At 37.6% G+C, this 24,679-nt stretch overlaps 1 protein-coding gene across 3 annotated transcripts; it reads left to right on the top strand.

Moving 5' to 3' along the window:
- The first annotated feature begins 4,509 nt into the window (after positions 1 to 4,509).
- Positions 4,510 to 24,479, top strand: LOC140342244 (uncharacterized). 3 transcript variants are annotated; one of them, XM_072428362.1, is made up of 9 exons: positions 4,510 to 4,839; positions 10,338 to 10,878; positions 14,815 to 14,911; positions 15,978 to 16,079; positions 17,681 to 17,781; positions 18,549 to 18,653; positions 22,336 to 22,453; positions 23,432 to 23,533; positions 24,120 to 24,478. In XM_072428362.1, exons 1-9 carry the CDS (start codon positions 4,620 to 4,622, stop codon positions 24,264 to 24,266), a joined length of 1,533 nt encoding a protein of 510 aa, XP_072284463.1. In that variant the 5' UTR covers positions 4,510 to 4,619; the 3' UTR covers positions 24,267 to 24,478. The 3 variants fall into 3 exon arrangements, with proteins under 3 accessions (XP_072284463.1, XP_072284464.1, XP_072284465.1); XM_072428363.1 differs by lacking the exon at positions 23,432 to 23,533 and having other exon boundaries at positions 24,120 to 24,479; XM_072428364.1 differs by lacking the exon at positions 10,338 to 10,878 and having other exon boundaries at positions 4,689 to 4,839; positions 24,120 to 24,479.
- Positions 24,480 to 24,679: the final 200 nt, after the last annotated feature.

Genomic DNA, 24,679 nt, shown 5'->3' with positions numbered 1-24,679 from the left:
GTATATAAACCTATATTAGCTTTTCTGAAACACAGAGGAACAATCAGCACATTCTGACAGTGGAGACTGTCCATTATATTGGATGTGGCCCCAGAATTTCCCAGTTGGACAGCCAGGACCTATACTGTGTACAGTACATCTGGTAAAACCTGCCACAGACAGGGACATGCCTCGGGTAATGATTACAGTAGCTTGTAAATGAAAAGTATTTTACGTTTTTTAAGATTTGTTTTTTTTAACATAATCATGTTTTAAATGAACAATCTGTCAACTAATCACCTAAATACAACATGTATATAGTCTTCCTTTTACATTTATACATTTATGTTTGTATGTACTACAGTGTATTCTTTATTGTGTGCATACCACATGCATATTCTTTTTTCTTTTCTAACTTCTAATGTTATTTTTAGGACTTCTTGCTATAAGAACCACTTTATCTCATTTAAAAACCTCAGAAAAAGACACTTAATGGCTTCTTCAGGGGGAAGAAGAAGATTGGTGTCAACTCGGACTCAATCACTTATGCATATAAATTTAACCTTGAGCTATTGAGCTTTATAAACAACAGATTTTTTTGATTGATGGGTGATATACAAAAATTTACAAAGAGCCAACTACACTTCTTTTATTGAATAGGGATACACAATACAGAAACTCAAAATGTATTTGCTAATAAAAAAACGTAGTTTACATATATATAATTTTTAGTCCGGATGACAATTAGGAAAGAAGTTTATACAAAATCATTATAAAGATGTTCTTTAAATGTTGTTATTTATTTCAAAGCTTGAAAATTTACATATGATATGAACATTGAAACTTGAACTGAGGTCATAATTTTTTATCTATTCATTAGATATGAGAATGGAGGAGCTCAGATATGAGGAGAAATTAGCTGAACTGAATCTATTCTCCCTTGAGAAGAGACGTATAAGGGGGGATATGATCACCCTGTATAAATATATAAATAGTCCATAAAGAGAATTCTCTTCCCAATTATTCACCTTAAGATCATTATAAAGAACAAGAGGGAATCTTTGCGTCTGGAGGAAAATAAGTTTAAGCTCTGGATAAGGAAGGGATTCTTCACTGTAAGGTCTGTGAAAATGTGTAATCGGCTCCCTCAGGAAGTAGTGTCAGCAACTACTATAGATTGCTTTAGGAAAAAGCTGGATGATTTCTAGAAGCACCGAATATAACTGGGGATTAAAGATTTAAAGTAAAGATAACAGTCTGTTGATCCAGGGAACATCCGATTGCCTCATGGAGTCAGGAAATTATTTTTTTCCCTGTTGGAGCAAATTGTACCAGGGTTTTTTTGCCTTCCTCTGGACCAAATATGTCTTATAGGGTTTTATATCTGGGATATGTTTATTTCCCTAGTGGTTAAACTTCATGGACTTTTCTCTTTTTTTGACCTGGCAATGATGACGCATTTCACAGAACAATGTTTGCTTCATCAGATCAGAAGCCGATGGAAAGATTGGTTGGGGGAAAAAAAGCCAAAAGAAAACCCAAATGTTCAGAAAGAATCTCACATGGAAGATTCAAACCATTGGTATACGATTGATATACACTATATATCACCATGGCTATGTTTTTAAATATGGTTGGGTATATTTAATGTTTTTCCATGAGTATCTGTTTTAAACAATTGTTTAATGAGGGAGATGTAAAAAAAAATGTACCGTATATTCTAACTGAATTCTAAAAAAACTTCATTTTTTGTGCCTTACACATTGAAAGTTAGTATTTGGCATGAGATAAGCATTGCTGCGAACTTGTGCTTTGTCCATGCAGAGCAAATCAATTTTTCAAGAAAATACCCTGATATCAGAGAATGTTACTCATTTCATGCCACAGTGCCGATCCTTGGTAAATGGCAATTCCTTAAAAATTGACCATCTAAAGCCCTGACCTCTCGATCAGATAGAATGTTTTATCTGCAGGATGTGAAATTATCATGAGTGGAACCTGATAGAAGTATTGAACAATTCCTACTTCCCTACTCTCTACAAATTGCCCCACTGTTTCAGTCCACTATTGAATACTTTAATTTTTAACATAAATATTGGTGCAGAGATTACCATAACGCATGGTTTGACTGCAGATTTTAATATTCTCAATGTTTTGCTTGGCAGTATAGCATGGTGATCTAGTTTTTCCAGTGTCACTGGCAGCTGTAAAGAGAAGAACTGCAGCCAGAATGGGCTGGGATAAAATAGATAGAACAAGAAAACACAAGACATTAGTCAGCATATGACTTGGCTTTGAAATATTCCCATTTTTATAAGGGAAATTCCTCACCTAAGGGATGGGTAATTTAGAGATGAACTCCAGGCCCTATTATTGTAAATTTAGGTGTAGCTACCTGATTTGAACCCCTCTATTCAATTTCTTTATAACAGAGCTTGAAACTAACCCAAGAAGCCAAAAGAATTACTTCAGTCCCAATGTGCTAAGAATGAGCATGCTGATTGGAGGAGATTGACAGGGAAATGAGCTCATCAGTTTACTGCTTATCTTTTCACTATCCAATCAAAGGTTGAGGACAAGATCTGTGAACTGCAGCAGAGAGGAATCATGTCTCTTTCTCTGACAGACAGGACTGTGTTGTATGGAAAGGTTGTGTAATTCTTAAGACCAGATATAGTTACATAGTAAGTCAGTTTGAAAAAACACATAAATCCATCAAGTTCAATCACTGGGGAAATAAACATATCCTAGATATAAAACCCTATGGGCATAGTTAGTCCAGAGGAAGGCAAAAACACCCTGTTACAATTTGCCCCAACAGGGGAAAAAGATTCCTTCCTGATTCCCTGAGGCAATCGGATGTTCCCTGGGTCAGCAGTCTGTAATCTTTCCTAAAAGCCTTAAGCCCCAGTTATATTCTGTGCTTCTAGAAATCATCCAGCATTTCCTTAAAACAATCTATAGTATTTGCTGAAATTACTTTCTGAGGGAGCCGATTCCACATTTTCACAGACCTTACAGTGAAGAATCCTTTCCTTATCCGGAGCTTAAACTTCTTTTCCTCCAGACGCAAAGAGTGCCCTATTGTTCTTTGTAATGATCTTAAGGTGAATAATGGGGAAGAGAGTTCTCTATATGGACCATTTCTATATTTATACAGGGTGATCATATCCCCCTTATACGTCTCTTGTCAAGGGAGAATAGATTCAGTTCAGCTAATCTCTCCTCATAGCTGAGCTCCTCCATTCCTGTTTAGATGCCCTTCTCTGCACTCTCTCCAATTCCACAATGTCCTTTTTGTGAACTGGTGCCCAAAACTGGACTGCATATTCCAGATGTGGTCTGACCAATGCTTTGTACAGGGGCAGGATAATATATCGATCTCTGCAGTCTATTCCTCTTTTATTACAAGATAGACAAAAAAATCCAAAAGTCAAGATCTTCTAACACACATAAAGAAGAACATGACAAACTTCAATCCGAGCTGAGATGAATGTAGTAGTACATCTGCATATCTCGTGGCCAGGCTAGGATAAGGATAACACTGGCACAACAATCACCTTAAAAAGTTTTTGCTATGAAGAAGTGATGACCCTTGGGCAGGTGGAGGGTGTGAACAATTTAGCTATGAAATGACAGCTGTGCATGGGAGTGAAGTGGGGAACTGTGGATAGGGGTGCAGAGATCAATTGTGGATATGGTACAGAGGTGAGCCATGGGCAGGAGGTGCAGAGGGAAGCCTTGGACAGAGGGGGTTAGTTCGAGCTGAGGACAGGGTGTAGAGGTAAGCTTTGGGGTGCAGAGGGAAGCCATCACAAGTGAATGCAGGAATGACAAAAAAATGCCCACAACAAAAATGTTTAAACAGAATAACTTTACTATAATACTTAACAGTATAATACTTATTTCACATTGCAGTACAATGCACAGTAGAGAAACCATACAAATCTGCAATCATTTTTCTTGGGGTGTTCTCCTATTGTTTTTGGGCACTTAGTTTCTTCCCTGTCTGTCCCAGCTCAGAACCCAGGAGTAAATTTCAGGGTTGATATTACCCAGGGGAGGACAGTAAACGGTGTGGGCATCAAAAGGGTTTAACTATTATTAATTATTTGAATTAAAGTTGATTGTGAAAAGCACCACCAAAAGTGTTTTATAGTTTGTCCCAGGAACTGTAACTTTTTCAGGATAGCTTAGTTGACATGTAAATGCATTAAATATCAGTAAATGCATGTAAAATAAAATAAATACTAAATAAAATCATTACAAATTTACAGTTACTATCCTACAATGTTTGCTATAGTCTATAGCAAAATATAGAGAGAAGACACATAGTAGATTATTTATTAGTAAAGGTAAATTTTAAATGAAAAAAGTGCTGCAAATGATTCTCATTCAGTAGACTTCCTTGTGTGCAATAAAAAAAATCCTTTATTGTGAATCTTTATACGAGAAGGTGTGTCTTATATTTCTGGCAATAGCCTTGTGGGTTGTTACTATTTAAAAAAGCAAACAGTTCAGCCAGGGATGTTGCACAGATGAAACTCCAATGCAGTCTAGGAGTTCCCCTCCACAAACTACAAAGTCATTTCTCTGTTCTGAAGTCTCTGTAGTCACAGGCAGCTGTGCATAAAGAAAGCATGAAGAACATTTTAAAAATGTGGACGAAATCAAAAAACAAACATATTTCTCCAAATGAAAAAGTTCACCTTCTTCCAAAGACAGAACAGCAAGAACCAAAGCACACAACCTTGAAAAAAGTAATAAAAGGAATTAACAATACAGTTCATAGCATCTGCAAACCGAAAAGAAAGCTGCAATTAAATTCAGACACAAATCCTGAAAAATGGAAAAGTACAGGTAAGAAAGTACAGGTAATCCCTATTTGATTTTATACCCCACTGACTGTTTTTATTATTGGGGATACTTGGCACATGCTTTTATTTGTCATTTCTCATTTCTGTCCAGAGTGGCAGGAATTTTTAATATTGTAAGATGAAGCTATTGTATTATTAGCTACACTGGGATTTTTTGGCAATTTATTAATTTTATTATTTAATTATTATTATTAATTTATTAATATTAACTACTATTTATTAACGCCAACTTCTTACGCAGTCAATAGTCATGCCACTAACTGTGCCTCAAAATCTAATGGCCCACCATAGTCATATGTCATTAACACTGTCTAAGGTCCATTTTTTGGGGAAGCCAATTAATGTAACCACATGTTTTTGGAATGTGGAAGAGGTAACTGGGGAAACCCCTGGGGAGAACATTTCCAAATTCCATGCAAATAGTGCCCTGGCATGATACATTGCTAAGCACGGCACCTCTAGCAATCCATGAGTCCACCAGAGATTTATCCCTAAAACCTAAAAAAAAAAAAATACTGGTAGTTTATTTGGCTCCCCAGGACTAAAATTAGACTATGATGCAATTAGAAAATAAATGACTTGACACTATGTATTGTGTAGGTGCAATAAAAATATATATTATTATGCATTTTATGCCTTTAGAAAATCATATAGATGTACTGTGCAATCACTTACTATACATTTGTATAGTATTGTAGGGTTCAGATGGAAAAAAGATTACAATTTTACTAATTTTTATATTTTGTAGATAAAGCCAGCTCCACTGCACCTAAAAAACAACACATGTAGCATTGAATGTGGTTTTATACACATCAAAGCTTCATTTTTTAGCACTTAATGAGACATTTGACTCATTCCTTTAATCAAGTGCTGGTTTAGGGTACACAATAGAGAGTGACAATTAATTTGGAGATTAAATATGAGATTATTTAGAATAGGAATAAGCACATTGTATGTGCACATATGTATTCAGTGTTTAGTATGATATACAGAAAAAAGGCATGGGCCATTGAGGGGTTAGGAGCATAGAAGAAATATAATACCCAATAATACCCATGACTAATATCATGCCAGACAATATAAAAATATGTAAAACACTATAAAATTTGCTAAAATAGTTATGTACTGGCAAGAGGGCTGACTCATAGAAGGGCCAACAGAATACAGAATACGCTGTTTTTTGTCTAATAAAGACCATTTTTGGGGTGTTCACAGTAGCCCACGAACACTGCCAGAAAGCCTATTCATCTAGCATGGATTTCTAGGGATGGGGTACAGGTTTAATGTTCCCTTGTGTTCTAGGTGGATTCCATGGGTTTGCATGAACTCATATGGTTTTTATTGGGTTGTAGGTCAGGTGCGCCATACATTGTACGGTCATGACTCATTTATAGCATTACCAGGACACCATAATTGGTGCTGGGAGCTGGGGACACTTTAACTCTGGTGTGCATGAATTTTGATTATCAATGGGTGCTCAATGGCTAAAAATAATGGCTGGGAGATAAGGGTGCCATAATGTGCAAATATGCCATGCCATCCACTACACTGCAGTTTAGCTGTACTTTAAGTGGGAAAAACAGCCAAGTGTTTGCATTTGGGATTTGCAATTATATATATGCTGCTAATATATACTGCCAACCTCACCACTTTTTACAAGAAAGATATGTTGCTTACCATAGGTTACCTCATCCACCAAGAAGATTTAATGAATAAATTAAAAAAACATGGCATTTAACCTGATTGACTTATACATATTCATAGGCCGCCATTAAAATAAGCCAACAAGGGGCACCAGAATAAACTTGCCGTCATTGCTAAGCTGTCAGCCAAGCTTCTGCACACATACTGGATGGTCACCAGGAAAGGGCTGGGTTGGCACAAGCAGCTAGTAGGTGGAGAATTAGTGCATATTATTACATTTTTTCTGGGTAGACTTAAATGGGCATATGCAGCCAGTAGGAAGAGCAGCAATGCATCAGTGTTGAACATCACCAGACAGTGGTAGGTGGGCATGGGTAGCCAGTGGGTGGAACAGTACAAATTTAGTGGTCAAAATCACCAGGGCATGATGGGTGGGCATGAACAGCTAACTGGTGGATTGGCACAGAATTACCAGTGAAAATTAGCAGGGAGAGGAAGGTGGGCACTGGTAAGTGGTAGATGGAAAGATGCAGCATTCCTGGTCACAATCACTTGGAAAGATTGGGCAGCCCTGGGCAGGTAGTGGTGGAGCAGCACAGCATTAGTGACAATTTACTTTGTATTTTAATATAATTAAAACGTGAATTACGAGTTAACTGCTACCCATTGGGGTGACGTTTTAAACCCCTGTAGACACCCCCATTCCCTATTGTTTCTATTGGCACAAAAAAACAAGGCCTTAGGCTAATGAAGCTAGTTGTGTGCAAAATGTGTAGTCAGTCTTTGGGACCTGGGTAAAGGGGCACCAAATATAACTTCACCCATGATGTTGTGAAACCTGCATTTACATAGGGAGTATTTGGAACCTTTGAAAATATTTTTAGAAAGGCTATGACTTTCTTTCCCGCCGCCACTCAATCAGTTTGTACAGGTGACAGATGAACGAGAAGTGAGGGAGAATCAACTGCAGACTTTTTTTTTTAGATATGAATGAACAATAGGAGAATTCTTTAGCAGCTGTTTTATGGAAACACAAACTTTAAGCTTCCTTTATGACTCACAGTTGCAGTGGCACTATTCAATTCATTCATATCCACACCTGTGACTGCTAATTAAACCAAAAAACTTAAAGAAAAAAGAAACATAAAGCATTCTCTTAACTAACATAAAACCATGTATGATCACGTTATAGCAAGCAATCAGCCGGCTCCAAAGGTGTTTTCTTTTGTCTTGCCTTCCATTATAAGTAAACCTGAACTTCCAGTTATAGGGCACAAAAAAGGTTGCCTGACACCCATGGGAATTGTTGTCAGGTCTGAGCACAAGCACATCAGGGCATGAACCTAATGTACTTGACCCTATTGACATACCAACTTTTAGCAAAAGGTTTGAGAAGTGGCTATGGGATTCTATGAATACTGTAATGTAGAAAGTCAGTCTTAAGTTTAGTACATATAAGCAGATTTGTGACAAGTATGTGTTCAACTGGCTGATGGACCTAGTGATCAAAAAGTTGGAAGTCCCAAAACACTGAACATATGTGTACAAGATATACACAGCCCTGCCAGGTCAGTGATCTAACTTTCCTGAATTGCAACAATAGTTAGGTTACTTGCTTGTCCCAGTTTGTGATTGGAGGTCGTATAGTAGAGGAGCAACAAAACGACTGATTGCTGTTGTTCGCTCCGCTCTTTTTTCTGTTTAGCATGTCAGCCCATGTGAATGCAGGGCACCCAATTGGCCCCTAGCATTGCCCCTTCCTATCCCACGTTACGTGCTGCTGTACAGGCAATTATAGAGGGCTGTAATATTGGGAAAATCAAGTATGTACACTAGTTGCATTGAAAATTAAATCTGTATTATTTTGCATTCCTACATTCATGGCTACGTTAAATATCTGGCTGGAGTTAAGCTATTAATTCAGTTCAACCAAAGGGGTTAAATTTGGACATTTACTTTTCCACAATAAATATTTATTCATTTTATCACTTGCGTTATTGCGTTTCACAGGACTTCCTCCTAAGGCTTTTCTGAGTTTTGCACTAGTAACTTTTGATAAAATTTGTTATTTTTGTGTGTTTGTGTCTTATGAATTTCATCATTTGCAACTCCTAGGGACATTCCAAGTGAGTGTAACTCAAGCCACATTTTATATTTAGTTTAAGATATAGTGTTGAGGGGTTGGAAACTCCATCATTTATATTAGCGTCTGCCATCCTGTCTAGGAAATTTACTCTCACTTCTTACACTGGTCACATGGCATGAAGGGAAAAGCTCCATGATGGAACCACAGACACTGATAAGATTGTAAGAGGGCTACTTCCCCCAAACGAACACAGCAATAAAAAAAAACACCTTGTGTATTAGTGTGAACCACCTTCTGCACATATAGTCAACTAAGAAAAATATCTCCCTTAAGATCAGAACATGATGTCACAAATATTCTGCTATGATACGCATATTTAATATTAACCGTATAAAAATACTTGGCAATTTTAACAGTGGATATGAACTTTAGTTAGGCTCAAGTCAAATATTTCATTTTTAACGTAAGCCTTTGCCCAGTCTTTGCACAATACTGTTCCACCCAGGGATGCGTCATCACCCAGGTTGGGCTTGCAATATCCAGGTTTGAATGGTGTTCACACATCATTTTTTGTTGCACCTCGATTCATGTAATGTTTGAATTATTTTTATCAGAATATTTACTCTATTAGTACTCTAATAAAAACAATTGCTATCTCTAAAAGAAAGAAGCAAAAGTAGTTAAGGAATGTCTAGGTATTTATAAAGCAGTTAAAAAAAATATATATATATTTATTATTAAAACAGATAAAAAAATACATAAAATGTATATATTATATAGCAGTTATAGGAAACACTTGTTTCAAATCTAGTTACACATTTAACATGCCTAGTCTGAGCACAGGTGCACTTTATATCAACCAAGGGCACATTTTTGCTAACGCCTAAATAGGGATTTTCCATACTGTGTAATATAAGTGCCTTGGTGTGTTTGCAGATGTATAACACATAGATGTGGAACTGCCACATAATAATAAATAGATAACTGTAAATAGGTAATTTGGGTACACAACGTACTTGCAGAATAACACTCACTGCAGACCTAATATTCATTTCTACACCTTGCTACCCTGCTTGTAAAATCCCTTTAGTTGCTGGTATCTGTAAATGACTAGCTCTGATTCTAAAGACCCATACAGATGTCAAATGGAAACCAACATCCGTGATTGTATCCAGTGATAGATGAACAAACAATCGCTGTTCTATGGAGAGGGGAGGGTGAGTGAATAAGTGGCACCCTTCTGTGGTCTCCTTCATAGCTCCCAATCCAGATTTTCTTGGAAAGAATGCCTTTTACATTGCTGGCTAGTGGAAAGAATGTCACCTTTACAGATAGCCAGAAAGATCATTAGTGAAAGATCAAACTGACCTGAGAGGTGCAAATTTCTCTAGGAACCCTAAAAACATCTGGAGGAACAAAAAAAAATGGATTAGAACCATGTCCAGGCAAATAGGAGAAAACGTCCTAAATGGTAACCCGTATATCTCTCATGATCCTGGTCATAAGGCTCCATCAACGACTCAACCCTCAAAAAACTTTTTAGATGTACTGTGCATGATCTGAAGTAATATATGGGTCAATACCCTCTGCAGTAATCATTACTGAACCTATGAACATTACAGATTGCCCACTACAACCATTAACCACTGTTTGGTAGAACTCTGATATCTAAATAAGTCGTCAAATAAATTATAACAAAACTTGGTACAGGTTGAAATGTATAATAAAAAATATTGCATGTTCTCTTGTAGATAAAATGTTTAAAGACTTGATGGCCAATCACCAGTACTATGAGGTCTGTGTACTAATCTGCAAGTTAGAAGATGATGAAGGTGGAGATGGAGAGGAATTGTACCAAACACTATCTCAGGAGATGTGGAAGGTGGTGGGAAAAGCCCTTGCCGGAGATCAAAGACAGAACGTCAGGCTTCAGGCCATCCCTCAGTGTATAAAATGGGCAAAACAGACCCAAAGCCAAAAGGATCCTGACTGGGGCCCACAAGAATGGTCAAAAAAACTTGAGGACCTTTTTGATGCAGACATTAAGGAAACAATTCCAAAATTTGCACCCGGAACTAAGGATAAGAATCTAGAAAAATATTTGAAAGACCTTAAGTGCCAGATCTCCAATATCATAAGCAAAGGGCAAAGGTTTCCTGAAGAACTTACTTTTACATACTTAAAATGTTTGCATTTGTGCCTGCTGAATGAACTCACCTCTCTAGCAGAGCAAAAACTTAGTTATGAAGAACAAGTGTTACTATATAAATGGACTCACGATCAACATGGAGAGTAAGTAAAAAAACTGTAACACTGATGATTTTTTATCAATGCTATCTTGCTGCATTGCTCTTTTTGCATGTCGCTGTGTAGTGGTGGACATAGCCAATGGTGAGCTCCTGTGCAAAACTGACTTGGGGACTTCTGCTGAATTGCCTTGGGGCTCCTGTGGGTTGCCCTGTTGGCTGAGGAAGGTCTGGGGGCCTTTTGCACACTTTGCACATCCTTATGTCTGCCCTTTCCACTGGGGTAAACATGCCAGTATATTGAATATAATTTAATGGGAACTCACCAGGGGTGTAGTGGGGTGGGTACAGGTGGGAATGCTGTACCCTAAATACTTTCAAGAATGGGCCCACTCCTATTTTGCAAATAATTTATTGGTGGTCTGTGGCTCCTGCCAGTCCACCCCCCGCAGGGTCAGGAGAAGGTCTCCGCTGGGGGTGGTAAGTGGGTTGTCTCTCTGAACACAACCCACCCACTCTCCCATCGCAGGCTCAGACCTTGTGGGTGGGTTCTGGTATCATGACATCACTCTGGGGGAAGTTTCTTCCCCTTTGAGTGACACATAGGCAGGGGAGTAGTGGGGCGGGCATGTCATGGATGGTAAGTGGAACAATCTAGAGGACTGGTAAATAATGCCTGTAGTAGAACTCAGAGTCTATTTTTACCAAAGTGGCTGCCACTTTGGCCACTTGTGAGGACCCAAGGGGTAATTTACTACCCTAATGCCATACCCTCATTCCTGCACAGAATGTTCCTGTGGAGCCGTGTTTGAACCCATGTGTTGGGCTGACCATATACATCACAATATAATTGTACAATCCCCTTTTAACCTGCCTACACCTATATAGTGCAAGAGCCCTCATGTGTGGTTGGTAACTCCAATTGTAACTGTACAGTGATTGCATGTTGTCAAATGTAAGGTCAGCTTTAGAATTTAGACACCCAAAGTCTGAGTGAATGCCAAATAAATATGACTGGAAAGTGAATTCCAATAGAATTGCTATTTTAACATGAAAGTAGATGAATCTGCCTTCTGTAACCTCCCTTCCTATACATCAGCACCCACAGGAGGAGGAAGAGGCAGATTTAGGGCCCATTTAGGTTCTGCTGCAGACACATCTGAGGACATTTTGATGGGCGAATACAACACAGAGATGACCTCATTGGTCAGTTTTTTTCCCTTATAGTCCAATCACAGGCAGGGTCTTTATAGGTGATTATGGGACCTGTAATCCATATGTACATCCATATGTACAGCGATAGGAGCAGGATAATAGCAAGGGATAATGAATTGCACACAGAGAGACTACCTAAAGCTTTATAGGAAAGAATAAGTAGGTCTAATTATGTTTAGGAAGATCTAAAAAGTTTTGTTTTCTGTACTCTGCTTCCTAAATTTTGGGATATCCCCAGCCATCTCTATTGGTTTAAAAAAAGGGGACTTTAAGCATCTATGTTACTTAAACAGTTATTAAGCAGCTTGTTAATAATGCATGTAAATCTTCATACCACATTTTGCAAAAACAAAACAAAAACAAAACAAACTGACCTGTGCATAGACTCTGATTATATCTACATATCTCTGCTGGTTATCATCAGCGATCTGCATACACATAAAGACCATTTAGTGGTCTTTTGATAAAGCAGTGAATATGAAACCTATTGAAACATTCCATAGTGAAGAATGAATTACTGCCATTGAAACGCATGGACCTGGAAGATTCACCACTAGGGAATGCTGCAGTGAATTTTATAAATAAATACACCTCTTATTGTACTGAAGCATATAACTAATTTAATAAAGAAAACATGCCTTAAAAAGTATACTCTAAAAGTGTCAATGTCATTTGATCTATCAGAAATTAAGTAGGCAGGGCTGGCAACACATCACTGGTGACATCACTTGGGAAGCTTTGTTTATTCTTGGTCTCTGCTCCATCTCGGCTCTTTCTTGGCATGATTTCCACTTGAGTGCATAATACCTAGGGCATGCCATCTCTTGTCCTAAATATAAACTGATCATTGGCACATGATTGTTTGTTGGTCATCAATTTGTTTCCGCCTGCCTGGCGTGACAACTGATCTCAATATATGTACCCTAAAATTGCAAAGGAATATTGGCCTAGTAATTTTTTATAACCAACACCATTGGTAGATTTGTTAGATATTTATTACTTACTATTACTATTTGCATATTTCTATGTTATCTTCCTATTTAAGAAATGCTTATATTGAAAGGCCTAAAGTGTGGGGTACTTTTCCATTTTTTGAAATGCCCCATATAAAAACCTCAGGGGAGTGTTTGGTTATTGGTCTGTCCATAATGGGGAGATGTCCCCCTATTTCCAGTGTGGTATTCCCAAGAATGGAAGAATTCTCCCTTAAGGGACAGTGAAAGAAATGAAACGTGGGCATGAGTTTTAACCATTCTATCCAAATTCTGATGGGCTGTTATGGGTTCTTGGTACATATTGCCTATTTCCATATCTTGGGTGGCTAATATTTCCAAATGTATTGCTGCTTAGTTTCATATATAATGGGATGTCAACGTCAGAAAAGGGGAATTTTTATTAAAACAAATATTTTCACTTTTTAAAACAACATTTATGCAGGGAACATTTTTACAAGCTGAGACGGATGAGACAGTCTTTCCTCTTGGCATTCTATTCCAACCGAAACTGAAACTAACCAATAGGATTTCTACCAGACTGTTTTAGCAATCTGGGATTTTCCACTTATATTTTATTAAATTTATATAATTGCTGCCAACTAACATTGTTTCCAGGGAGGCAGATTCTGAAATGACTGCAAAGATTCAGAGGTTTTGCGGTTTAGATCATTGCCATCTAGCATTTGGTGTCTGCCCTTACTAATGGAGCATCTCTCTCCTTTAGTTTTGATCCCAAGCTAAAGCCAAAGAATAATCCGAACACTTGTAATCAATTCCCCCATCCTCCTACAATTCATTCCCTAATTCCTAATCACCAGACACAAGCACTGTCATGTAGAGGGATTTGCTTAGTCTTATGAAAGTACCAACTTTCAGAAAGTACTTCTTTACATAGGGATACATGGGGCAATGAGACATGCTTAATTCTATTGATAGTCTGATCTTTGTATTGAGGTTGCACAAGCCAAATCTGGTTGATAGTTGTACTGATGGGTCCTTAAAACTAAATTCTATTCAGGAAGAAGTCATTGTAGCCCTGTAATCAATAATATGTTATAAATTGTATTTTTATTTTACATGCAAGCAGTGTAATTACCCAAATTTGACCTGCTATCAAACTTTTGAAGTCCCTGGCTTAAATGTGTGGGAAATAGCAGCACAAAGAGCCAATGTATTGATAAGTAACATTGTAATATGAGGGGAAAGAGGACTGAGAAATAAATGATCGTATTCCTGTGTTGGTTCTACATTCACTGTCCAGTAAAAGACTGTGGCACTCTGGGGCAGTCTGGGGTTAGAGACGTTGGGTTGAGTCATGCTAGCTATTAGACTGAGGACATCTTGTGGTGGAAGAGAACTTCTGCAGGGGCAGTTGCTAGAACTGAACAATGTAAAAAACCATACAGAATGTGGGGGGTTGCAAATATGGTTAGCAAAACCATGAGCTAATGTCAACTTTTCTTGAAAAGAGACATTAGAAAACATCCCTACGTTCGCCCACTTCCCACCCTTGTGTCCCAGGGCTATAGCTACCACTATAATGATTGTCATCCTTTGCAAGCAAATGCACTACGTTGTCAGCTCACCACAAGTGAGAGAATAGAATATCTTCATTTCAGCCAGAATCAACAGGTTTATTTCAGTACTTGTCATGTTTTTACACAGAGAAAACTTGGAGAAATTTGCAAGTATTGCATATATGTATAATGTAATGTAAAAGCAAAGTAGTAATATTGAATAATATTAAATATCATATTTATTTTAATTTCTAGGCTGTGTAAGTACCTTCAGGGCTCAGGAAATTTTGATCACATGCTTTTTGAGGAGTGGTTTTTCAACAATGGGAACAAGATAAAGTCTACTGGACAAGTATGTTAAAACTGCAAAAATTAGTGGTATTATATTTCAGGTCTCATCATGTTTTCTTTATCTATAACACATGTCACTTGGGCAACAATGAAGAAGCACTTAACAATAGCAAAATCTATGAAAGTCACAAAATAGGGCAAAAACAATAAAAAAAAGCTCAATAATGAAAAAACTAGAGGTTTGGGATAAATATTATATTAGTTGTATTTTTAAGGTTTATACATTTTAGGGTAATACAGTGTTTCTTAAGCTTTTTAGCCTGGAGGAAACCCTTGAAATACCTTTCAGGCCTTTGGGAACCCCTGCTACAATTACTATATTCACAGTTCATTAGCTTGGTGGTCATTGGAAACAAGAGCCCTGATTTATTAAAGTTCTCTAAGGCTGGAGAGAATACACTTTCACCAGTGAAGCTGGGTAATCCAGCAAACCTGTAATGGATTTCCTAAAAGTCAAGCTATTTGTTAGCAAATGTTTTCAATCCTGGACCAGATCCATTCCAGGTTTGCTGGATCACCCAGCTTCACTGATTAAAGTGTATTCTCTCCAGCCTTGGAGAACTTTAATAAATCAGGGCCAATGTCTCCTACATTGCTGGCCAGTGGGAGAATGCCATCCCTAAATATAGCCAAAAATATATTTATTATATTAATATTGCTTGAACTAACCTGAGAACTACACATTGCTCCCTGCTCAAGGAACTCCTAGCAACCTCTGGGTTCCATGGCACACTGGTTGAGAAACACTGAATAAATATATATTCTGAAATTGGATTATCTGATACATGGTAGCACATTATTAGGTTTTTTTCACATCTTGTTATGATGTCCTAAAAAAAAAAAAAAATTAATATAAAGTTAGTTAACCAATCTCATACGCCCATGATGATGCAAAACTGCCTTGTCATCGTTGTGGAAATAACCTGCATAAGTAAATGAAGTCATAATTATTACGGGTACAGAACAGTTTGCCCTGCAGCTCAAAAAACACAGAGCAGACCACAAGCAGTAATTTTATTATTTACCAGTATATATAACATAGTTACATAATCATCTTTCTATTACAGGAACTAATACAGAAAGCTTTAAGGGAAATCCTTCAGCAAGAAATTGTATGGAATTCCTATCCGAACACTGATATAAAGTGTTACTTCTCTAACATTCAAAAGGTATCTAGATGTAAAATTTTATTTTTATAAGAGTTGGTAAAGTTTGCAATATATTTGGATGTGAGAGAGTTCGAAATAGACAGATACGGAGTGTGATATGTTTACCGTGTCACTGCTTCACTAGCAGATTTTCCCTAGGAAATAGGCAGATAGGATGTAAATGGGGTAAAAAAAAGAAAAAAAAAGGTTTGATTCACACTAATGGGTAGTTAGTAGGTGGTTTAGCTCCCAAGCAGCCATGTATTTAAAAAAAGGCACATTGTTTAATGAGGAACCAGCGACCACACTATTCCTCCTCTATGAGTAGGACACTTCTTGCAGCATTCTCTCTGTGGACTCGGGTACCTGTGGTGACCACCCGTCTGACCTACCCTTAGGAAGAAATAGAAGGAAAAAGGAAAGATGAAGACCTCAAGGAAGAAACAAAAGCAACCCCAAGAAAGAAGGATGCACTGAGGAAGAAACAAGAAAAAAAGAAGAAGGCCCCAAAAAATAAACTAGAAGAAAATAAGAAGGCCCTTAGGAACATACAAAAAATAAAAGGAAAGTAGAAGGCCCCAAGGAAGATTTAAGAACAAGAAGTAAAGGAAAAGGCCCCAGTGAAAAAACAAGAAAGAAAGTAGAAAGCCCTGAGGAAGGAACAAGATGAAAAGAAAAAGAAAGACAGGAGGAAAATACAAAAAAAATGAAGGTGAGAAGAATGCTTACTGAAGAAACAATGACTTGCATTGCATGAACAATGCATGACTTGCAGAAAAAATCTTTTGCTAAACACAGGTGAGGTTGTGGGAGATCTTAAGGACTGAGCTCTTGTATCTCCTAATGACTAAGACAAACTCTGCAGTTGTTTCTTTTTGCATATCAAAGAACAACTTAATCCAAAAGTTAGTATAAAGTTTTTTTTTTTTTTTTTTTGCTTTGTTTGTAAATAACTTACAGTGAGAATTTTATACAGTAACTTACACCGCACTGTATAATATTATGTTGAGACAAACATCTGTCCTAAATGCATTTATTAAAATAATGTACCTTTCCAAATTCAACTTAAGAACAAACCTACAGTTCCTATCATATATGTAACTCGGGAACTACCTGTATATCGAATTGTATGCTATATTACCAGGACCTTCTATGAAGGCTAAATCAGTGGGGACTGTAATGAACTACATGTACAGTATAGTGGACTAGAAAAATAGTATATATTAAACCCTCAAATTAAATCCAGTCTTTAAAATAAAGTCAGAGTTCTTTAATCAAATGGTGGACTGTGATCTCAGAAAAATATCAGTATAAAATGGAATAGGAGATATCATAGACCTGCTTTGTTTTTTTACATTTTGTGATAAATGTATAAATGTCCCAACTTTACCCAAAGTGTATATATTATTTTGCATTGTATTCAAATAGAAATGTGTTAATCGACTTTTACCTATGATTCATACATTTTTCAAATGCACTCAATGTAAACAATTTGTAAATTTTGGGTACAAATATTTACAAATAGTCTCCTTCAGGTCTAGTTTTGCTCAAACAGTTTCTGTTTCTGCAGATACTTTTATATTTTCCATATATTTCACCTGTATATTGTTTTTTTATTACAGGAGTTGACTGTCATCTGCGAGGCTGTAAGAGACATGAGTACTACATTAGTGACTAACCTGAATTCTATATTTTGGGAGGACTTTCTGAACTTCCTGACCAGGTAATTGTGTATGTACGGTACGCTTATCTTTAGCCTAGGGCAGGGGTCAGCAACCTTTACTATCAAAAGAGCCATTTTGCCTCCTCTTCCACTAAAGAAAAATAGTCTGGAGCCGCAAAACATAACAAGGTTGGCCCACAACTTGGCCTATGTTAATAATTTTGGCCCTCTGTGTATTTGAGTTTGACACCCCTGCTCTATGTGTATTTTATTTGTGTATCTAACTTGGAGTTCAGTTTTATTATTTGACAGAGTGGAATAATGAAGTGAAAGTCAATCTGGTCAGTGTGGGGATAATGTAGGTGTCAGTATTTCAGTGAAACTTTAGCTGCTTTCACTGTAATGCGGAAGGCTTCATCTCAGGTCTCCATCTTGTTCTGGTTTCACCAGTTATTATTAGCTCTGTATTTGCACAGCTGTTAGTAGACTTCCAGTATTGTTATTTTTTATCAACTTCTATGGTCCAAATCAACTTAGATGTCCAAATTCACAAAAGAACATCTACCTATGTAACATTTATAGGCAGCCTCTGAGCTCTAGTCCCCTTGACCAGTGACTTTGCTTGGACTCAGATGAGTCTACTGCAGGTAGAGGAAAGCATTTCTTCACTCTTCTCTTCCCATCCAATGGATTAGACAATGACTTTATAAATAATTACAAGGTCAGAGGCTGCAGCAGGGACTAATTTGTATCAGATATGTGCAATCACAGCCAAACACAAGCACCAGGGTTTACATAATCTATAGTTTGTTTACGCTTTCATTTAGGTATGAAGACTTTCTGAAGAACAAAATTGACAAGGCCGAAGGAATGATTTCAGGAAAGGGTGTTGAGATGGGTCTGAGAATTGTAAACAACAGTCACATTTTAAGGTAATGAATGCTTTTTATTTTGAAGCCAGATAGGTGTACACTGCTGGGCTTTCCTATTTATAAAGTCCAGTAAGTTTAAGGTCAGTCCAGGAAACCTGAAGCCAAGAAGGAGGCACCTAACTGGTTGTGATGTATGCAGTATATCAACCTTTCTCTACCTTTTTAACATTGAGGAACCCTTGAAACAAGGGAACCCTAATATAATTACTATATCCACAGCCTATATAGTACAGTAACACCTCTAGTGTTGTAATTCTCTCCGTATCTCCATGCAAAGAGCGTTACAGTTTTTTTGCATGGAAATTCATTTTACATTGTAGGCTCTAATTCTTAGGCATAATTCACCGAAATTTTTTATAAAAATCAATATTTAATAAATTTATTACATTTATTAATAAACTTTAAAAAAATAATGAAACCTGTAATATACCTGTACAGTAGCATGTATAATATATATAATATAATTATATATATATTATATCAAGATTTGTTTGTATTGGACTCAATAAAGCTATTTTGTATTGAATCCAATACAAAATATTTAGAATTTTCCCGCCCGCACCTACGCATGTACCGACGTCACCTGGAAACCCCGGAGGTCGTCTCTGCATTCACCGGCTGGAGATGGAAGAGGAAGGATGTGTCCCCAGGACCTGCGGGGACCAGTACGATGCCGGGGGGCACCCACGGAACAAGGTAAGTGGGTTTTTTTTAAGTTTAAAGCGACCCCGAATGTGACTCGGGATTAACACTATTAGCGAGTAGAATCCGCTAGGGGAGTTCTTTTGGCCATCTAGTTTTTGCATATTTTCCCTTTTTTATGACGGTGATATCTTGTTGCTTTAAAATGTGAACAATTATTCAGGGATTGTTGGATAAACATCAGCTTTGGGTACACGTAACTTGAGCAAGTGATTGTTGGTATAAACTTGTGCCAGTTTACAAAACACAGGAGTGGCCGCGGTCACAGACTGGAATTCCCACATCAATGGAAAGATAAATCTCATTAAAGGGAAAAATGCAAAATCATTCCCTAACGGCTCACATGATTTGGCCATATTCAAAAAAAAAAAAAAACTGAGTCAGGTGATAATAATGTGGAGGTATTCTGCTTGTATTCCTTTTATGTATGCAAAAGAAATAATTTTATGATAAATACATTTTTTTTAAGCCTACATGTTAACTTCCCATTAGAAATGAATGCCAGACACTCGAAAATTAATAAATATTAAAAAAAAATAAAGTACAAGTGTCCTCTTAAGCCATATAGGGATCCACTGAGTTGGATCATCAAACGAACGATTGCTAGTATTAGTTCACTCCTCCTTTCATAGAACAGAACAGGTTTTATTCATCAGTCTGTCTATACAGTGATCATCCCTAAAACTGTCATCCAAACTTTTCCCTAACACATGTCTGAAGCATATTAGGCATCTCTACTGGCCATAACATCCTGGAGCTCTTCAAGAAGTCAGAGGATTTCCAGTAAACGGCTGAACTGGACTAAATCCAATCCACGATGACTTCACTACAAATGGCATTTACACGCTGTTGCACATTTGAAGTAGATCTCTAGGCAAAACCTTTTTTGGTTTTGGATATACTAGAGAATAAATAGATGCTCCGTCATCCTTTCATTGCTGTCTGCACGGTCATTAAGGAGAATAGTTTTTTAGTTGTCCTGGTAATAACTGTGTTTGAGAAATAAAGTTAAGGGAATTCCAAATTTTTAACTTGTCCCCAGATCAAAGGGCGTCCAGTGGGCACACCTTTCATATTGTGGAATTTGCCCCAGTTTGTGAGATTTTCTCTTACTGCCTCTAGTGTCTCTGAGGTAGGAAGAGAGATTTTTCTGATGCTATGCAGTCTTCAGTTTTAATGGATTTGTTTTAAGTTTATTTATTTAGGATTATTCTTACATTTTCCCATCTGTATCCCCAGCAGCTTGGCACCCCGCACGGTGCTCTTTGTAACTTAGTATTCTAAACATACCAAGGACAATATCTGGAAAGCCACACTGCATGTTTTTAGAAATGTGGGGGAAACTGCAGTGCCCAAAGGAAATTAACATAAAAACAGGGAGATCATACAAATTCCAGGCAGATAGTGTCCTGGTCGAAAGTCCAAACTAGAACTCCATCTTTGCAAGTGCTACCCACTTGAGCCACAGGTTTACCTTTCCCTACACTACACAAAAATGTGGTTTTACTTACACTTAGCCCTGAATTTAAAGAAAGTAAGAAGGTAACATAACATATAGTTATATACAAATTATCTTCTATTTTATTTAATTTAAAAAAATTGGGGAAAAAAAAAATTGTAGGTCCTGGTCCCCATCTAAGTTTTTATTTTCCTTTTAGTTGGAAGTGAGGCCAATCCCAACCAGGAAACAGTCATTGGGATGGACTCTTCCTGTACTTCCTTGCTTTGATATTTCCTATTCCAGATTTGATTTAATTGTATGGTGAGTGATTTTTATGGTGATGGTTAAGGCCAATCCCAACCAGGAAACAGTCATTGGGATGGACTCTTCCTGTACTTCCTTGCTTTGATATTTCCTATTCCAGATTTGATTTAATTGTATGGTGAGTGATTTTTATGGTGATGGTTATCAGGAAGGCAGTGATACACCTAAATAAAAGTCTCAGTTCTTTATACACGCATGAGGAACATGCAGATAGATGTCTGTTTTCACAAGTGGCAACATACCTAAACACACCAAAAACTGCACCAGAACCATTTTTAGGAAAGTAGTGCACCAGGATATGCAATGTTTCGTTTTGGCGTGCTGTTGGGTGCCTAAATCAATGATTCCACGGCGCATAAATGTGGCGCCAGCCTTAAGGGAACCTGAACTTAGGATAATACAGAGTCAGCCAGGGTTTTCCTTTTCTTGGTATAATGCTAATTGCCTGGCTATGATTCTGACTTGTTGATGGTTTAATTAATTGACCTGGAACACGTATCCAGTATAGGTATTGAAGCTGATGACGTCCTCAGCCAGTTTCTGTCCATGCATGTCAATCGGTGTTGTAAAGTTGGTATGGAGCCTAGCCCTTTTACCTTGCAGCACCAGGGCCCAAGGTTTGATTGTTGTCCAGGACAAGTTTGTGTGTTTCTCCTTGTGTTTATGTGGGCTTTTTCCAAAAACATACTGGTAGGTTAAAGTCCCTACCCCTCTGTATAGACATGACTATGAACTAAAGCTGTGCATATTATATCAGTGCTCAAAAACCCTCAGTGGGGGTTTACCAGTGGTGACAATGGTGGACCATGCCATCATAATGCGTGGCATAACAGCCACTTGTGTTCGCTATTGGAAGGCTATATGATAGAGGTGACAAATTAGTAGCACAATTGTTAGACACGGACATAAGTCTCTGAACAAGGAACGTCTGCATACCTAATCTGACAAAATACGAAGTTAAAGCTTGTCAGACAATTTAGTGAATATGATATACTTGAACCGTTAAGAAAAGATGGATGCTGGTAATATGTCTGTTCTGTTTCATACCGGTGTTGCTCTCAGGATTTACAAAAATGCAAATTCGATGAAACAGCTCTGATGTTTGTGTTTTCTCTTAGTTGTGTTCCTGGAGGTTACTTTTTTATACCTTTCAGTCTTGTGCTAAATTTATAAATAATCATTCCTGCTTTAATTTCAAGCTGTTCTGTCTTACAGAAATACACTTCTCAGCATAGGCAACATACAACAAGAATCTGAGATTCAGAGACTAGTTGATCAGTGTGAAAACAAAGGCATCAACATCATTCTGAGCATTCTGGGTCCGGAAATTAAGGTAATTACCGTTGGAAGTAAATGCTGTTTGTCAAGGGCTATTGTTATAGAGAAGGAAAGTCTCTGCCTTGCCACCGACCAGCCTTTATTATTGTGCAGCTCTAAAGGACACTTCCAAAAAGAACACAATTTGTTTTTGTATAGAAGGGTGGGATGATGTAGCACTGGGCAATACTTGAACTGCTTCTACAGCACTTGCCCACTTGCCTAGACCCACAACTGTTGAGACTCCTCCAGGGTTGGGGTCACCTCTAGGCTGTTCCTCGGTCATGAATGGTGGGTAACATGGCAGCCAAGAGAAATAAGGTGAACAAATGTGTGCAAAGCCTGGAATTAATGTTGGCTAGTCTTTGAAAGGTCTGTAGATGGTGATGTATTGCAGAGACTAAATGCCAAAAGGCATATATCCATTTTGGGCGTAGAAGGGTGGAATGATGTACATTAGGGCCCATCTTGTCTGAATGGAATCAGTTTGAGAAGCTTCTGTGAGCATCCAGACCATTTGGCCTGCAGTTGACCTCTTTTGACCTCAATGCTATATTCAAGTCTATAGGACCTTCACGTAGGTGGTATAGACTTGTATGGGAATGCAAAACAGCCATTAGCTTAAACAAGCCCTTACGTATACCTTTATGATCCAGAAATAAAAATACCAGATGTTGGCACCTGTGCTTATCCTTGAGAACTTACATTTATAAAAAACACCTACCACAAACCAGCCCAGAAACCAGCCTTCAGAAAGATCATAAAATGGAAAATATAAGACACAAAAATTAAAATTACTTTTAGTAAAAAAGAAAACATTTTAATAGTATCAATAAGTGTGACGTCCCTTTGCCCTGGCTTCTCTTCTCTTCTCTCCATCACTTGAGCCTCCATATTGGTGACCAGAAGCACCAATAACAATTATCAGCTTGATTTGGGGTGGATTATCCTATGTCTATGTCGATATTACATGTTGGCTAATTATTATTTTTAGAGTGCCTTCAAGAATTACTTTAGAAAAAGCAATCTTGGCTATGAAAATGTTCTCATGGAGTATCAGAAAGCATTAAGAAAACAAGGCATTCAAAATTTCAAGGTGAGCTTTTCAAATGGCCACTTTTAGACAAAGAAGTGTAGATCCAGATATAAAGGAATCCAAAGTTTATTTGCAAATATTGACTACTTCTGTCAACTTTGTTCACACCAATCTCACTTTTATACCACTTGTTGGCTTTTTAATGTATTGAGTAATCTTAGGCGTAAGGCTCGTCTCAGATGAAATTCTAATGTGTACAGAGGCTCTCTGACATCATTTATGGACCCGTCCTGGCAGATCATTGATTGACAGAAAAGGAATGAAGTGAAGGGAGGAGAATGCGGCGGGTGCCGCTCACTTGTTCCCCCCTCCCCTCTCCATAAAACAGAACAGCTCTGTATGTACAGCGCTCATTCATTCATCTTTCAGTCAAAATGCGATAACAGTTGATTGTATCTGTGAAATACCAATTGTCAATAACCATTTTTTTATTTTATATATTCTCAGGTTAAATCAGATTTGTGATAGTTTGTATTATATATTTTTTCACTGTGCGATGGCAAACTAAATGAAAAAGTAACAAACTCCAATTATGACATTTCATGAGAAAACAAATAATAATTATATTTTGTTTGTCCCCAAACAGAAATTCAACACAATTATTCAGCACAGAATTACAGTCCTATACATCCAATCATTCTTCAAAAACAAAAGCCAAAACAGAGTAGAACTATTTGTGCAAGGAAGCAGAAAACTGAAGGAATTCTTTGCTGAGTTGGTAAGTGTAAAATAGATGAATCTTTAGTAAATATTATCCTATAAGTCCATCTCAGGCAAAAATTTAATCCAGTGTCCCCATTGAACATTTTTCTATTATGTGCTATCCAGAAATCTCCACATTGGAGAAACGACCAGTTAACTAGGATTTTCAAAAGGACAATAGCAACAGTGGCTTCCAGATTACTTTAAGAAAAGGCATTTTTTGGGTCCCTCTGGGGTATTGAAGAAAAGAGATTCAAACCAGATTGTTTTGTTTTTGTATAGAAGGGTGGGATGATGTAGCACTGGGCAATACTTGAACTGCTTCTACAGCACTTGCCCACTTGCCTAGACCCACAACTGTTGAGACTCCTCCAGGGTTGGGGTCACCTCTAGGCTGTTCCTCGGTCATGAATGGTGGGTAACATGGCAGCCAAGAGAAATAAG

The sequence above is a fragment of the Pyxicephalus adspersus genome, chromosome 12, assembly GCF_032062135.1.
Source record: "Pyxicephalus adspersus chromosome 12, UCB_Pads_2.0, whole genome shotgun sequence".
Lineage (NCBI taxonomy): Eukaryota > Metazoa > Chordata > Amphibia > Anura > Pyxicephalidae > Pyxicephalus > Pyxicephalus adspersus.
Note: the sequence above shows the minus strand (reverse complement) of the source record. Positions and strands in the feature narration are given on the sequence as shown.